At 48.1% G+C, this 15,166-nt stretch overlaps 1 protein-coding gene across 1 annotated transcript in view; it reads left to right on the top strand.

Moving 5' to 3' along the window:
• Positions 1-15,166, top strand: part of ZNF407 (zinc finger protein 407) — a 320,185-nt gene that overhangs the window by 127,091 nt on the left and 177,928 nt on the right. Inside the window, exon 4 of the mRNA XM_054583786.1 lies at positions 6,712-6,786. Coding sequence (XP_054439761.1) covers positions 6,712-6,786 — 75 coding nt within the window. The remainder of the gene's footprint in view (positions 1-6,711; positions 6,787-15,166) is intronic.

A 15,166-nucleotide genomic window follows, 5' to 3' on the forward strand; every position in this document is an offset into this window, starting at 1 on the left:
GTAATGCAATGAGTGTTTTTAGAGCCCCTCAGCTCATTCTTAAGGAGTTGTCTTGTTTGTTTTCTCCTCATGTTAGCATTTTCTCCTGAGACATCCGTTTCCCTGACCTGGGTTTTAAACTCTGGATGTAGACACTACCTGTTGTTCATCTTTGTACCTGCAGGTCCTACTCCATTGCTTGGTGTGTGTATGTAGTAGTTACCATGGACTGAATGATGGCTGTGTAACAGCCACCGTGCTAAACAGTGCATTTTTAGTATCTCATTTTTATAAACATCGGAAGTCAGTGTTATTACCCCCGCAGTACGGTTTAGGGCACAGACGATTAGTGGATTTCAAAAGTTAGGCCAGGTCATTCGCATGGCGAAGGCCAGGGTCAGGATCGGATCTCTGTGCTGTGGGCTGCAGAGCCTCTGCCGTCCACGGTGTCAGTCCAGCCGCGTCATGTCCGTTTGCAGATTCCTCAAAGACCCCAGAAGCAACTTTGTTAATTGCTTCCTGAAGACACACTTCTAGGAGATGTGATGGGTTTGCTCTGACCACAGTAGCCTGTGGCTCGGAGAGCATCGCATGTGTCACTCCCTGTCTCGGGACCCCCTGCTCATCAGTTCCCCCTGAGCAGGCCTGCTCTTCCAGCCCAGCCCTTTCCCACCCCGTTTGACACCTCGTCCCTGCCTGTTTTGTCACATCCCTGCAATCACCCTGCCCAACAGGCGTCTGCAGGCTCTGTGGCAAGGGTTGAGAATCTGGATAAAATCTGATGTTTTGGGTATCGTTTTCTGAAGCCCTTCAGAAGTTAGCACTCTGCCTTCTTCCTGTTATCTCAACTTTGTACGTGCTTGTCCAGCACCACTGCTCAACCTTTGTATGTTACTTTGTTCCTCCCTGCACATCCTCTGCCACTGGCTTGGACTCTGAGTCCACAGACCAATTTAAGCGTTCTGCTCCCAGCCTTCTTCAGAACCTTCTAGGAGCTTCTGCTGCTTGTTGTGTGTACCTGCTGCCTCTTACAAGCGCACCTGACACTTGTATCATTGTTCTCCCACCCCCATCTGTTCCTTGGTAGGACTGGATGCTGTTGATTTGGGGTACCTGGTGCTTCCTCGTGGTGGTACAATGTGGATCTTTCAATTCGGGTTTGAATTGAATCACAATGACTTGCACTGTGCGTCCGCTGAACACAGTCCCTAGTCCAGTTCACAGGTGGCACGCAGCTGCTCTTCCTGCTGACGCGGCGCCCCACTCTGGAGGTGCCGGCCAGTGGGATGAGGTGGGATGCGGCGGCGGGGGGGGGGGCAGTTATTCCTTGAACCTTGGAGCCTGGGGTGGTCCCCAGCTATAAAAATGGCAGAGATTCATGTAATGCCCTGTCCAGACATCGATTCTTGTAACCCCCTGACAGCCCCATTAGGTAGGAGCAGTTCCTGCTGTCCCACGTCACACACGAGGAAGCCACAGCAGCTGGCGGAGGGGCTGGGGTGGGGGGTTTCTGGAGCAGGTTCCTGGTGGATGGGAGGGAGGCCCGCGGCCTGTCCAGAACCCGCTTCTGCGCGCGAGTGCCGTCTGCCTCCATCTGGGCGGCAGTCTTGCCAGTGCGGGCTCCACCCTTCAGCCACAGAGCACCTGCGTCCTGCACCTGCAGGGGCGCTGGGCCTGCACAAAAGGCGGGGCTTGTGGTGGGGAGGCAAGCCCAAGGCCACAGCAGGGTGGGGGTGGGGGAGGGGGCTCCTGCGGACTCTGCCCTCTGGGCGGATTTGCCTTCTTGTGGGGACTCTAGGACCAAGAATGAGTCTCAACCCTTTGGAAGTAACTAAGGTTTCTTTTAAAGCTATGTTACATTTCAAAGGTTAGAATTTTCACTCGCCTAGGCCATTCTTTCTCCTGGTGAGTTAAAACTATTTTTAGAGATTTATTATTCAACATCAAAACTATAAAGCAGGGGCAAAACAGAGCCTTGGGTCTGTAGCCACATGTATAGTATGATTGTTCCTCGTTCTTTGCTTGTTGCTGGTACTTGACTGGGGGGGGGGGCTTTACTTTGTTTGCTGGCCCCCCTCCGCCACTGTGGGGAGTAGAAACAGGCATCTAACTTACATGACTCAGCACCTGCTCACATCTGCGCTCACATCTGCGCTCACTGCCGGCCACGTAGGTAGGTATTGTTGTTGAAGTGGTGGATTTGTCCCGTCCTTGGGTCTTGATTCTTTTCCAGGTTGTCTTACATATATCACCTGAAATTTCCTCTGGGTGATTTTGTGTATCACTTAAGGTGTCACCTGAACTGGCCCAAGGGGATGGAGGCTTTGAAGCTGAGGTCCTTAACGCTGTGTTTTGCTAGATGCTACCACATCATGACACGGCTGCAGAAACGGCAGCGCTGGTATTAGCTGTGGTTTGGTCTGGCCTCCTCACTGTGCCGCGCACACTGTTGTGTTTGCCTTGTTTTACTAAGTCCTCACAGAACGCCCAGCGAGAGCACCTCTCCTCACATTTCGGTTGAGAAAACTGCGACTGGGAGACGGCCCTCAGCTTCCCGAGTCAGGCAAGGCGGAGCCCTGCCCCGCGCTCTCGCTCTGGGCCGGCGCCTGGCTGGCCAGCCTCGCTGCTGCTGCTGCTGCTGCTCCTCTTCGCAGGGGCCGGCGGTCGGTTCTTTTCCTGCTGCTTCAGCAGCGGCTGGGGCCTGCCAGGGGCTGACTGTGGCGCTCGCCCTGGGTTCTGACGAGTCCCTGGGGACTTGGGTGGCCGGCCATGTTGTGTCAGCTACTCAGAAGTGAATGTTTTCATCAGTCGCTTATTAACGCGTTTTTAGACATTTTCTTTTAACTTCTGTGTTACTGTCTTTAGATTTAAGCAAATACACTTACCCTTCCTGTCGCCTGGCCTCCGCTGACCTGCGGGTGGCTGCGTATTAGATCCCACAGGCCTGTCCGAGGGACACCTGGCCTTCTTAGAGACACGAGGGAACCGCATAAATGCCGCGTGGCGTTCGGGGCGCCGCCTGCCGCCGCCCCTCCCGCTCCCCGGGTTCAGGAGGCCCGCGGCCGCCAAGCCCCGCTCTCGTCCCTGCGCCACCGGCGGCCCGCATGGGGCTGAGCTGGGCCCGCCGGGCGCCGGGGCTCCGGGCGGCCCTGGCTTTCCCCGCTCGTTCTCTGTCCCCGGGCGCTGAGCTCCATTCACCTCACGGGGCAGGCGGCCGATCTCAGGACCCTCAGCTTGAGTGACCCACAGCGAAAACCCGAAGGGACTGAAGGGAGAGGTTTTCTACTGCAGAGACGCGGGGGCAGGAAAACTCGCTTTACAACGAGGACGTAAACTACGAAAGCTTTGTACTGAAGCGTGGAAGTCTATAGCTGAGATGTAAATGTTATTACGGTGCTGCTCTTTGACACCAAGAGCAATTTTAAGTGATGCTATTTCAGGCAATTATAGATACTTGGAAATCAATCATATTTAAGAAACACTGTTTTTTATTATTTCAAGGTGTTCCTCCAGATTCCCAGGCCCTTGCCAGATGCACGGCCTCAGAGCGCACTTGCAGCCCGGGCTCTGCCCTCACACTCAAGGCCGGCCGCCCCTCCTGCCGGCACCGCGCGGGGTGTCGGGGACCCCCGCGCCCCAGCAGGCCCCGGGCTGGCTCTCCCTCGGAGCAGCGCGGCGTGTCCGGCCGGAGGCGGGGACGGCTTCCCGGCCCCCCGCCCGACCCGCGCGGACCTGGAGCCGGCTCTCGCCATGGCTGCACCGCTGGCGCGTGCCGGGCCTCCGGCCGGCCCGGCCTGGCCCCCCTCGCCGCGATCGCTGCGAGAGGTGGGTAGCGCGCCCCTCTTCGCCTCCTCCCCTCGGCGCCCCTTCCGCGTCCCCCCGACGGAGGAGGCGTCCGCTGAAGCGTGAGACCCACGGGTCTCCTCTGCTCTGAGGCCTGCCGTGCCGCCGCCTCCCTCGGGGCACAAGCCGGGCTGTCGGGGCCCTCGGCCGCCCAGCCCCGCGTTTCCCGCCTTGGGAACGCCCCGCCGCGGGGTGCGGCTCCCCGCTCCTGGCCTCGCCCAGCCTCCCAGGTCTCTCCGGAGTCGCGCTCCTGAGCCGCCCACGTGTGGCATGCGGGCCGCGCCGACCTTCTCTGTTTCTTCTTCCACCGCCTCTCCCTGTTTAAGACGCTCCCGGTTTCCCTTGGTGTCCTTGTCTGTCTCCCTCAGCGGGCTTTGTGCGCGCCGAGGCAGGCGCCCGTGTAGCTTCGTCGCCGAGCCCCGCCGCTGCCGTCGAGGCGGCGCAGGCCCTGCCGCCGACGCGGGCTGACGTGCGCACGCGTGCGGCGGGGCCTGCGGAGAAGCTGCAGACCGGGGGCAGCTCCACAGGCCTGACTCTCCGTGGCCCGCGTGGGCGCGGAGGGGCGGCCGTGGGCGGGCAGGAGCCTCCCTGAGGAGCGAGCGAGGTCTTTCTCGCAGGGTTTCCAGATTTGGGATGAATTTCGTCTTCCGTCTCCTGGTAACTAGCCTACAGGTTTTCGAAAACCCGTGAGCGTGGTAGAGTCTTTAAACCCGCTCTCCGAGGACGGCAGCGGGGCACAGGGTCCCTTCCGGCGTCGCGCGTCACGAGGCGCGCGCAGCGCTGCGAGCGCGCGGGCGGGCGGGTTTGCCTCGCTCCGTCGCGCCTGGCGGACTGTCTTTAGCTGAGATGGTGTGGAGACTGACATCACTCATGCTTTGGTTAGACCACAGTTCAACAGTTCAGACTTATTTGAAATCAGATTTTGGATGAATATATAGTTTGTATTTGACTATAACTTGAGTATGTTTTCGTATTATAGATTTTTTCCATAATAATAAAAATTGTTATCCCTCTAGATACTTAGTATTGCGTTGCCGATTTTCAGCGGGTAAGGCAAGCGTGGTTCATTGGTAGCAGCTTTCCTCCGTGTGCACTTTTGTTTGTTACCCTGTGTAGTGGCTTATTTTTGTTTCAGTTCTTAAAACTTAAACATTTCAATGAATAATTTTTTTTCTTTTAAAAACTGCACTGCGGTTTCTAAGCTCAGGTCTCTTAAGTTATATTTGGTCATGTAAATAAGCTGTGCTTTGCAAGTTTGGGTTCTTAGCCTTTGCTCTTTGCTATTAGCTTTATGTTTTTTTAATTATAGAAAATAGAGGACAGCAGGAAAGTTATGACTTAAATGGACTGTTGTTATTACTTTATTCTTTTTTAGGGAAATGAAAAATGTTAGTTATTTTGTCCAAATCAAGCAGAAACAAATATAGAGTATTTTGTACTCTTATTTTTGCTAAGCCTTTAATACTATCACAGTTTGATTTGTCATATGTAATAATTATTTTTTCATTTTAATGATTGATGGTGTGATCAGTTATTTATAGTTGTAAAGCGTGGATTATTCATAGTTATTACATGTTATGAAAAAAGTTATTTTCAGTATATAGAAATGGATTATTTGAATAACAAAGTCATAGACATTTAAAACATACAAATATATTATTTTAGCCACACAACTGAGGTTCCATGATGTTGTATGAAAATAACCAAAAGTGACGATACCAGAGAGAAAAGCAGCAGCAGGCACTTTAGAAATTGCTCCCGTGTTAGCTTTTGACATGTCTCTTCCAGGAGGCCCCCGCGCATTCCAGCCTTACGTAGCCGTTGTGCAAACACATCCCGATGCATTCAGTGTTTAACGTTAAGAATTTTATAATGTGCCAATTTGATTTGTAGTCCTTCATATCACAGAATGCTAATTAAAATCATATTTTTGCATATGTCATGCCTTTCATGTACATATGCAAATAGACTCTGTTGCCTTTCAGCTATTAGTAATTAACTTTATGAAGGACAGCTGTAATAAATAATTAACAAAAATGTTTGCAAGCCCTTTTACATTGAAAGTTACAATAGTACACTTTTATTTTATTTTATTTTTTGCTTATGAAGAGGGCCATTTGAGCCTGATGCCCCTGAAGGAGATATAAACTGTCGAAAGCAGTCACATGGCAGAGTTAAACCGGTGTCATCCCAGCGTCAGTACAAGGATGGTGGGCGCTCGGGGACTGGCCACAGATGCCCATCTCTGTCGCCTCTCGGTCACAAAAGTGAAGACAGTGAGCTGATTTGTGTACAAAATAAGACAGCTTGTCAGGCGATACTTTTCCTTTCGTCTATCGACACCTTCCTGGCACCTCAGTCCAGTGTTTTTGCCAGTGCTGCAGATACAGTAAACATTTATACCGTTGTTAAAAAGCCCAGCTTCCGATTATTACCATGTTTTTAAGGAACTTCATGAAGGCTATTCATTTTGTCTTTTACAGTCCCTTAAATATTTAATAAAATGACATTTTCTGAAATCATCTTGTGATTGAAGTGTGGGATCAACCAGGGGGCAGTGAACGTCATTACATTGAGATATTGCTTTCTCTTGGCTTCCTGACTGACAGTGAAGACAATGACTGAAGAACTGAAGTCATTGTTTTGCGTCCACGCACTCCGAGAAGAGAGTGAGCCAGCCTGCTTCAGCACAGTCAGTTGTTTCCCCTGGTTCTGAGTATCGCCAGCGTATTGAACCTGCCGGCAAGCTTTTTGTTTAGCGAGTGTGCTGTTGTAACACACGTTTTTATAGTACATCTATATACACATGCCTAGTTTTGAATACTTCTTGTAATTCTAGCGGAGAGTCAAGTTTCAGTTCTATAATTACTGTGTGTTTTTTTTTTTTAGGGTTGCTTTTGTAATGAAGAAGCACTTAAATACTCATCTACTAGGCAAACATGGAGTTGGCACCCCGAAAGAAAGGTAATTTTCATTCATTTTTAAAAGTTTAACAATCTATTTTCATTTCAGGGTTTGTTTCATAAGATGACGTCTATAATTTTTATCAAGCCAGCCAGTTCACACGGTTTGCATTTATGGTGCTCTGTTGTTGAACATGATGGTTTATGCTATTCTTCCACAAAAAGTCACTGTTGCAGTAAGATTTGAAAGGGTCTGAGGACTTGGAGTTTGTGAATTTGTACGACAACCTTGGAACAGTAGGAGAGTTCAGTTGGGGGGCCGACTCTGTGAGCATATTCACTTGAGATAAAATAAACATGTGAGGCTAAGCTTTGTCTGTTTGCCTCTGTACTTTAATTTTGAGGTTCTAAAAGAACATTTTTGAATTCTTACTGTAGAACTAAACACTGCTGATATGAAGAAATACATCTTTGTCATCCCCCAAATAATGCTAGCATTGCCATGTCATTAATAATAACACCACTATTATTATGTCATCAACTGCCAGGTTTCCTTTGTTCTTGCTCCTGCTATCATAATTAGCTTCTTCACATAGAGTTGATCACATTAGGGGATCCGAACCACAGTCGTGTCTGCTACCATGTGAGCTGAGCTACTTCTGAAGCTTGAAGTCTTTAGAATGTGCAGTTCGCTCGGACCTAGCGTGGGTTCTCTCCCTTCCTTCAAAGATGGATTCTCAGCCTTTCCTCAGATCCTGCAAGATCCTCTTGGAAATTCCAAGCACCCCAGGAAACTTGTTTGTTTTAATATTGTTTTAAAATGCCAATAATCCTGCAACAACTTCTGCCGTGCTATAGGTCCTCTTCTGCTACATTTTAAATGTTTAATTGCCTTTTTAAAAAGTTTGAAAAGCACTTAAAGTATTTTCTGTGTGTCCATGGAATTTAATTCGACTTTTCCATTGGAGGCATGTTGTTTTCTTTAGCATTTTGGTATGGACGTGACTGCTGTGCCAAAATTCTGGGATGTCATGTCATATGTCTGCTTTTTACCTCTGGTTTCTTATCCTTTTCTCTGTCACATTATATTCAGTCTGAACCAAAATGTATATATGTGTTGAACATGTCCTAAATGCATTATTCTTGAAATTCAAAAAATTCCATAGTATTTGAATTATAATTTGTGACCTGTTATGTTTTCAGAGTTCAAAGTTACATTCCATATGTGTTTCAGAAAGTGGAAACAAAACATTTTTAATGACTACGTTCTCATTGCTTTCACGTGGATCATCTCAATTAATTATTCTGTGACCTCATATTAGCAGAGTATTTTTATTCTGATTTTATAGTTTAAGGACTGTGATTTAGGAATATACAATTTTTTATTCAACATCTCATAATTAATGTTAGAATTGTTATTTTTCTGACTCTAATTCCAGTGTTCTTTCTTCTACTAATTATATTATCTCACATTGAGAATCTTTACATATAGGTACTTAAAGTGTTTTATTCGTAAGTAAATTTGAATGAAAACATCTAGATTAGATAATTAATGAAAAGAACATATTTCCCTCCTCTATAACTGGTACACCTTTTGAGCTCAAAGGTGTCATTTATCATCTCGTACATGTATTTATCCTCCGGGCACCTTAAAAGCAGTCGAGGCCACGTGTAGAGGATGGTTGGAGCGTGGACACTGCCTTCTCCTGTGCGTCCAGGAGCACAGGAGCACTCTCGCTGGCTTTCCCTGTGTCAGCCGCTGACGCATGATGGGTCTCTCAGAAGAGACAGGAGAAAGGCGGCGTGTCTTTCCCCTCTTTGAGATACGGTTCTTTTTGGTGTCATTGGCCTGATTTTCTCCTAAAATCAGGAAATGACCGTCAAATGGGAAAGTACACCCCATCTTCTGGTGATTACCTTCTGAATAGTCCATGATTGTCTAAGCTAGACAACTTTGAATTATTTCCCCCCTAAAAGCCCTGCACCTCAGGACACTTGCCTTCGGACCCAGTTTACAGGACCTTCCCTCTCCTGCCAGGGCATCCACGGTGGCAGCCGCAGCTCCCTGTAGACGTCCAGGGCGGGAAGAGTCCAGCGTTTAAGGAGCAAACCGACAGCCCCTTTCTCCCAGCCCCTCCCTCCAGGCCTTCCAGGGGGCTGATGCCGCTCCGTGATCTGAGGGGGCAGAGGGGCTCTTTACTGGCATGTGGGGCTGTCACTTTGGGCATGACTGTTCTCTAAATTAAGCTTGACATTTTTTCCTTACCAGTTTAAAACATTCATGTCTTTGCTATAATTTTGCAAGCTTGCTATATTTTAATTTCTCCAGGACAGTATAATCCGTTTATTTTTTATGTTTTGAATTTGATTCTCGCCTTTTATGCATTGCATATTATAGCAAATAGTAATAGAAGTTAGCTAAATAGGCTGTGACAATTAAATTAATAATGCATTTTGTTTGCAAGTATTTAGGCTTTGTGCTTTGACTGATATATGCAAAAATGATAATTTATTACAAATCAATTCTTATGCTTATACTATCGTTTGATGAACCAATAAATTTTGTGAGCATGACTGTGATCAGCGACAGAAAACTAAATAATTTCAAATATATTTTTTAACTTCATGAACAGCTGAAGTGATGGCTTGTGTAAGAACATACTTTTGTGGTCCTTGATTTGCATGAACTCATTTCAAGGTAGTGCATTGCCGTATTTCTGAAATCTTGTCCACTTAAGTGTAAATAACTAAATATAGCCAAGTTCAGTGCACATTTTAAAATAATAAACTACTTCATTTGCAAGTTCACTCTAAAGTACTCCCTATTTTAAATAAATAATTCTCTCTGTAATCTCGTCATCAAGATGTCCTCGTGACTTAAACTCAGAAACAGTAACATGGAACAGGAGCCGCCAGCACTCACCTGAGGGGAAATGCCCACAGGAAGTGTGCAGGCTGAGCCTTGGCGGGCGTGGGCGTGGCTCAGTGCTCAGGATCAGCTGGCCTGGAGTGGCTGTAGGACTAGGAGGAGGGGAAATGACCCTCAGCATCCCAGACCTGCCTCTTCAGGACAGAGCTGCCTGGCCGTGCGCCGCAGGCGTGAGGCTGATTGGCACCCCCGTCCCCGAGTGCTAGGGCCAGGCCTCTTGCACCAGGAGAGGGTTGTTTTTCCCAGCTGTTAATGAACATGCAGATGGAAACCTCGGCGCTTCCTCCGTGAAGCAGTTCCTGCAGCGTCTGTGAAGACTGTGTCTCCTGTCATCGTGGCTCTGGGTGTGTTCAGGCCCCTGGGGGCGTCTGTCCCCCAGGCCCCCACTGGGTGCCGGCCCTGCCGCCTGCGCTGGCTTCTCCCATGTATCAGGCATCTGGTCTGCGGGCGGCAGGCTCTCTTCATCAGGGCCTTGAGTCGCACTGAGAAGCACAGCCTTTCCCGCGCCACCCCTGCACACTGAACCTCGGCTGCTCTGTGCTGCGGCTCTGTCCGGGCTCGGAGCATCACGTGCCATTGCTCTGGGGCGTGACGGTGTGGGGACTGTTGGCATCAGTCTGGTCTCCTTTTCTTTCTCCCTTTTTTCGAAGCTTCTGTATTTGTATGTGACATTATGTGGAAGTATCCCTGTGGCTTCCTCTTTTTCAGTTTAGATGGAGGCCTCACCTTTTTTCTTAAAACATGAAAATCCAAGAGCATATACACGGCACACGCGCAGGTGTTACTGAAGGTTTGCCAGTGAGGCTTTGGCTTGACTGGAAACTACGTTTAAGTGGGAGAATAATATGTAGTGTAAAAACTCTGGGTTCAGAAGAGATTGTATTCATAGCATGACATTAACTCCTGTTACTGTCACTTTCCTGTCCATGTTAAATGATTTGCCTTTGGCTAACTTGTTATTACTGTGTGTATTTTTTTATTGAAGGATCAATAGTTTTCCTTGGTATTTATTCTGTGCGAATGGCTGTGAGGTGAATACTGTTTTCTACTTTACCCCTGAAATGGGAAGCTGACTCTTACGGAGGCACTGAGGTACATTGTTCCTATTTCCTGTCATCTCCTGGGGTGTTGTTTACAAAGCTTGGCATCACTTCCGGTGCCCTGGCTTCCGGCTCCTGTGCGTCGGTCTTTACCGACACTTCTTTCCTTACTCTGTCAGTTGCCAGTCTTTCTTTTTTCTTCCATGAGGGTCAGCTTCAGGATATTTTTAGGATATTCTCTGCATTAAAAAATATTTACAAAAGCAATAACTGTTGAGCCAAAACAGAGGTCACACGTATCAGTTCTTTTCGTCTAGCTTGCTTTATCGTTGTTGTTACCCTTACCAGAGGATATGTTTCTTGGTTTGGGAGAGGGGAAGTGAAAGGGAAGGAGGGAGGAAGGTAGAGAGAGAGAGAAAAACATCAAGCTGCTGCCTCAGGGGCTCTGAGAGGTGTGCGGGCTGCGTGTGCTGTCCTGCTGTCCTGCTGTCCTCGTGTCCGGGCGTGGACTCGGGGTGTGGTGTGAGGTGAGGACCTGAGACCCCAGGCTGCGCAGGCTTAGGAACGGGCCTGTGGTGGGGTGCTCCGCCAGGCGGCGCACAGGCGTGGTGAGGGAGAGCCTGCGCCTGGGGTGGAATCAGGCTGGAAAGAGTCTCCGAGGCCACGCTGATGGCTTTGATTTGGGGTGTCTGCAGGCGTCAGCACCACCAGGACGCTTCTGGAATTGCACCTCTCTCCACGTGGACTTTGGACACCAGGGAGAGACCGTGGGCGGCGGGATGGCGTGGTCACAGTGGCCTTTCCTGGGGGTTCCCTCCCTCTCCCTGGCCAACTGCCCCACCCCTTGGGTTCCCTCAGAACCAGGTCTGGGCTCCCCCAACTCGAACTCCTGTCAGAGAGCTGGCTGCCAAGAAGCCTCTCCATCGCCCGTCTGGTTTTGTCTGACACGGTCCCTTCCCAGCCCCACCACCCATACCCTCGTCCGTCCACACCGTGCTGTGCCTCTCCCCTGAGGCACGTAGGCTGTGCCCCGCCGCTCCTGGTCGTCAGGCCAAGCGACTGTTTTATTCCAAGGTTCAGCACGACACCCTGACTTCTCTGTGCCCCTGTCTTGCTGATCCCACCTCTGACTGCTCTTGTTTTTCATTATGTTCCTACAGAGTACATACAGGAATTCCTCACCACTTCTCCCTCCCAACAAAGAAACCCAAAAGACTAGTAACATGGTGCGCATTAGAATTCTGTTCTCCAAGACTAGTTCCCTGCGTTACTAGAACAGAGATGTATGCTGTGGTGCTGATACTCTTTATTAAAATGGCATCTTATTCTATTGCCCTCTTTCATTCCTAAGTAAAAATAGATAAAATTGAGTTTTGTGGAGATAGTGAACCATTCTTTTTCTCTTATGTATGTTGCCATTGCTCTTGCATGTAAAAATACATTGTTGTTGAATGTGAGAAATCAATTTTTTAAGGGATTGTTTTTTGCTACCATTTAGCCTAGTAATTCAAATCAGATCTTTTAACTTTTTAAAAAGTCAATGAATAAGTGATTCCAAATCTGATGGATGAGATGTGTTAAATGTTCAGAGTATAAGTGTTTTTCTCTGGCAACCATCTAGAATATTTTTGGCTATTCTTTTATTTTAACTGAAATTACTTTTAGAACACTGGGGCTTATACATCTGGACTTGGACTAAAATATGCCTTAAGCTCTTGTCTTTAATTCCTAGTCAACGCCAGAATTAAAAAGAACAAAAGCCTGTATGTTCACTGCAGCCTTCAATTATGGTTAATTACCAACTTTATACAGTTTTCATTATGCGTACTGACTTTTTGTGAGCAGTTCTTTATGTTCATGATGTCTTGGTACTTGCTTATAAAAGTCCAAGATTAAAATTTTTCCTGAGGAATTTTCAGGAAACTTATAACCTTTCTGAAATAATTTTTATAAAGTTGGAGCAAAGCAAGTTGACCATCCATTTCAATAGAAGAGAAACATAATGCTTACATTTCATTATCTGCAGAGCTCTGATAGGAAGAACCGAGGGTGTACGTAGGCTATTCTATAAGAGATTTTCCTCCCATGCTTCGGTCCGAGGCTCATTTGTATAATAAATTAAAAAAAGGACCAAAATATGGCGCTGCTCTCATCCTTGGGACCCACAGGAGCAAGCGGCCGACAGGGAGACCTGCGGACCCCATGTTTCTCTTAAGACAAAAGGACTGTCTCCCTGCCGGCCAATTCCTTAGTCCTTTCTAAAGAATCATGACACTGATTGATACTCACCAAGTTATTAGCTCTTCCTAAGACTGAATCAGATGAAATCAACACGTGGGTTAAAAACGGTCCAGCACCGGTAGTTTCGTAGGAGCCAGCCTAATTCTGTTTGGAACCGTTCCTAGCATGCGATGTTAGACTGGAGGTCTGCTGTTCAGGGAAGTAGCCATTTCCATGGAGTGTTGGTGTAATCCATGTCTTCCCTGTTGGTGGACAGTGATTTCCTGGTGGTGGAGTTGCACAGGCGTGTGGTTGGAAAGCGTGTCAAGGTGACACACACAGCCACCCCCCAGCATCCCTCCAGCGTTTCCACTTGGCGCCCTGCTGGTGGCCACGCCACCGGTCCACCAGGCCGGGGTCCGCGTGCGCTTCCTTCCAAGGGCCTGTGCTTGTCGCTTGTCCCCGTGTGTCCAGCCGCTTCTCGACTTCGAGGCTAAGCCATCACCCCTGCAGGGGGCCCTGATGCGCACGCTCTGCTCTCTTTTCCTTCGGAAACGGCCTGGGCCCATCTCTACAGCAGGTCATCCCTCGCGGGTGAAGGTCACAGCACCCCCTCCGTCTCCGCGTGGCGGAGGGCAACCCACACTCCGTGAGTGGTCATGGACTTAAGACACTGAAATCTGCATTGCAGCTTTTGACGGTGGGTTTTTTCCTGAGCTGTTCTACCATATGATTTATGGCCACATGATGGAAAAGGTGCTGCTGACAAGCGAAGCCTCACGTACCTGTGTGTGTCCTGCCCCTGGGAGCCAGCCTCACCTGCCGTCCTCCGCCGGCCGAGGGCGCTCGCGCCCTCCCCGTGCTGCTGCGGAATGGGACCTGTGCCCGTTCTCAGGGCTGCGTCACGGGCCCTGAGGTCATGGCTATGCAAATACAGAAAATGACACTGTACACCGGTACGCGACGTTTTGTAATCGAAACAGTGCTTGTTTGTAGTGAAAACATGTTAAAGTCAGGTGCTAAGGCCTACCTCGTATCTGTGCCCCTTCTCACGCTAATCTGGTAGAGCAAAGAATTATGGGTAAGGGTAGATCCAGGGAACTGCATCAAGTTTTTATTTAAATCAGACCCAATTTTTCTTTGAAGTTAATTATAAAATGATAATTTCCTCATTCACCCTTAGAGTGCATTGTGGTTTTCAGACTGTCTTTTTTCTCATCTCATATATATATAATTATATAATATGGACATGCCATATATTTTTGGCAACTAGAAAGTGGCACAGTTATTGCTGGATTTCAGGTCTTTTAAAATTTATTCCTTTGCCTTTTTGAAAAAAATATATTGTTTATATGATAATCAGATTTTTAAGATGAAAAATTTTAACAGAGGTATTAGCCTAATATTATTTATGTTATTAGTACTCATAGTAATTGCAGTATATGAACATATTTCAAAATTTCAATGAAGTTTTGAGTTCTCACTTTTGATTAAACAGAAGAAAAAACCAACGTAGAATGCCACCGTGTAAAACCCATAAAAGCTGAAGTGCTCTGAGTTCGGAGCAGGGCCCCGAGGCTGCCATGGAGGCGGTGCCCGCTCTGCGGCTCTGAGATGCGATTCTCACAGGCCGGGGAAGATCCTTTGTCCACGGAGCTGTTTGACTTGTACAGGAAGCCACGGACATGTGCGGTTTTGCATTCACGATGTTGCTGAAAGTCTGTGGACGTTCTGGTTTGCATCAGACACGCTCAGAGGCCACTCTGCCAGGCTCGTAACTCACTTGGCTGGCGATGGGACCCACCTTCACATCTCAGCACAGCTTTGTTTACTGCGCTGTGCTCCACGGAGGTACCCGGTGCCTCTGAGAAAGTGATTAAAGTCAGAACAGTTTAATCAAACAGATCCAGCTGTTGGAGTTGATGAAAATAGAGAATGAAAAAAAAAAATCGAAGAATGTAATCATTCTGAGCTGGAAATACAAAGTTGGCATATGTTACAATCTGTAATGTAAACTCACAGACATTGATTTTATTGTTGAATGGATAAGTGAAGAAGATGGGGTCCCCACCGGACCGATAACGAGACATGACTTTTTACCCAGTTTTGTGCCTGGAGGTCTATGGCGTAAGACCGTGATTTTCTGCGTTTCAATGACCCCCCCCCCCATGGGCGCGATGTGACGCAGACTCGCCGATGTTTAGCGCTTAGATTTAGGCCTCTGGCTGGTACACAGAGAACCCCCTTTGGGT

Source organism: Pteronotus mesoamericanus, unplaced genomic scaffold, assembly GCF_021234165.1.
Source record: "Pteronotus mesoamericanus isolate MK-2021 breed Mesoamerican mustached bat unplaced genomic scaffold, CSHL_Meso_final contig_74, whole genome shotgun sequence".
Taxonomy (NCBI): Eukaryota; Metazoa; Chordata; class Mammalia; order Chiroptera; family Mormoopidae; genus Pteronotus; species Pteronotus mesoamericanus.